Source organism: Penaeus monodon, chromosome 22 (assembly GCF_015228065.2).
Source record: "Penaeus monodon isolate SGIC_2016 chromosome 22, NSTDA_Pmon_1, whole genome shotgun sequence".
NCBI classification, from domain to species: domain Eukaryota; kingdom Metazoa; phylum Arthropoda; class Malacostraca; order Decapoda; family Penaeidae; genus Penaeus; species Penaeus monodon.
In genome coordinates, this window is record NC_051407.1 from 27,272,058 (window position 1) to 27,272,285 (window position 228).

General features: G+C 46.9%; 1 protein-coding gene across 1 annotated transcript in view; it reads left to right on the top strand.

Annotated features, from left to right (window-relative positions):
* The window catches only part of LOC119587391, a 3,832-nt gene that overhangs the window by 1,828 nt on the left and 1,776 nt on the right, over nt 1-228 (top strand). The window contains 1 exon segment of the mRNA XM_037936133.1: nt 1-228. This exon segment is cut by the window's left edge and continues 470 nt beyond it; it is cut by the window's right edge and continues 1,164 nt beyond it. Coding sequence (XP_037792061.1) covers nt 1-228 — 228 coding nt within the window.

Consider the following 228-nt stretch of genomic DNA (forward strand, 5'->3'; position numbering starts at 1 on the left):
CAGCTCTCCCGTCTCTCAGCTGCCGTTCAAGATGAAGTCGCCTCAGAGACCGAAGAAGAAAAGTAAAAAACTCAAGCTCACTATTGGACTAAACGGGGTGAATCAGGAGGTTGTTAGTAGGCAAGTAAAGTCGCCAACAAAGGAGAGTGAGAGTCTCCCGAAGAAAAGTCCTGCACCATTCGTGGAGGGTCAGGTTGTTCATATAGTGAAAGATGACATGGAAGAAAG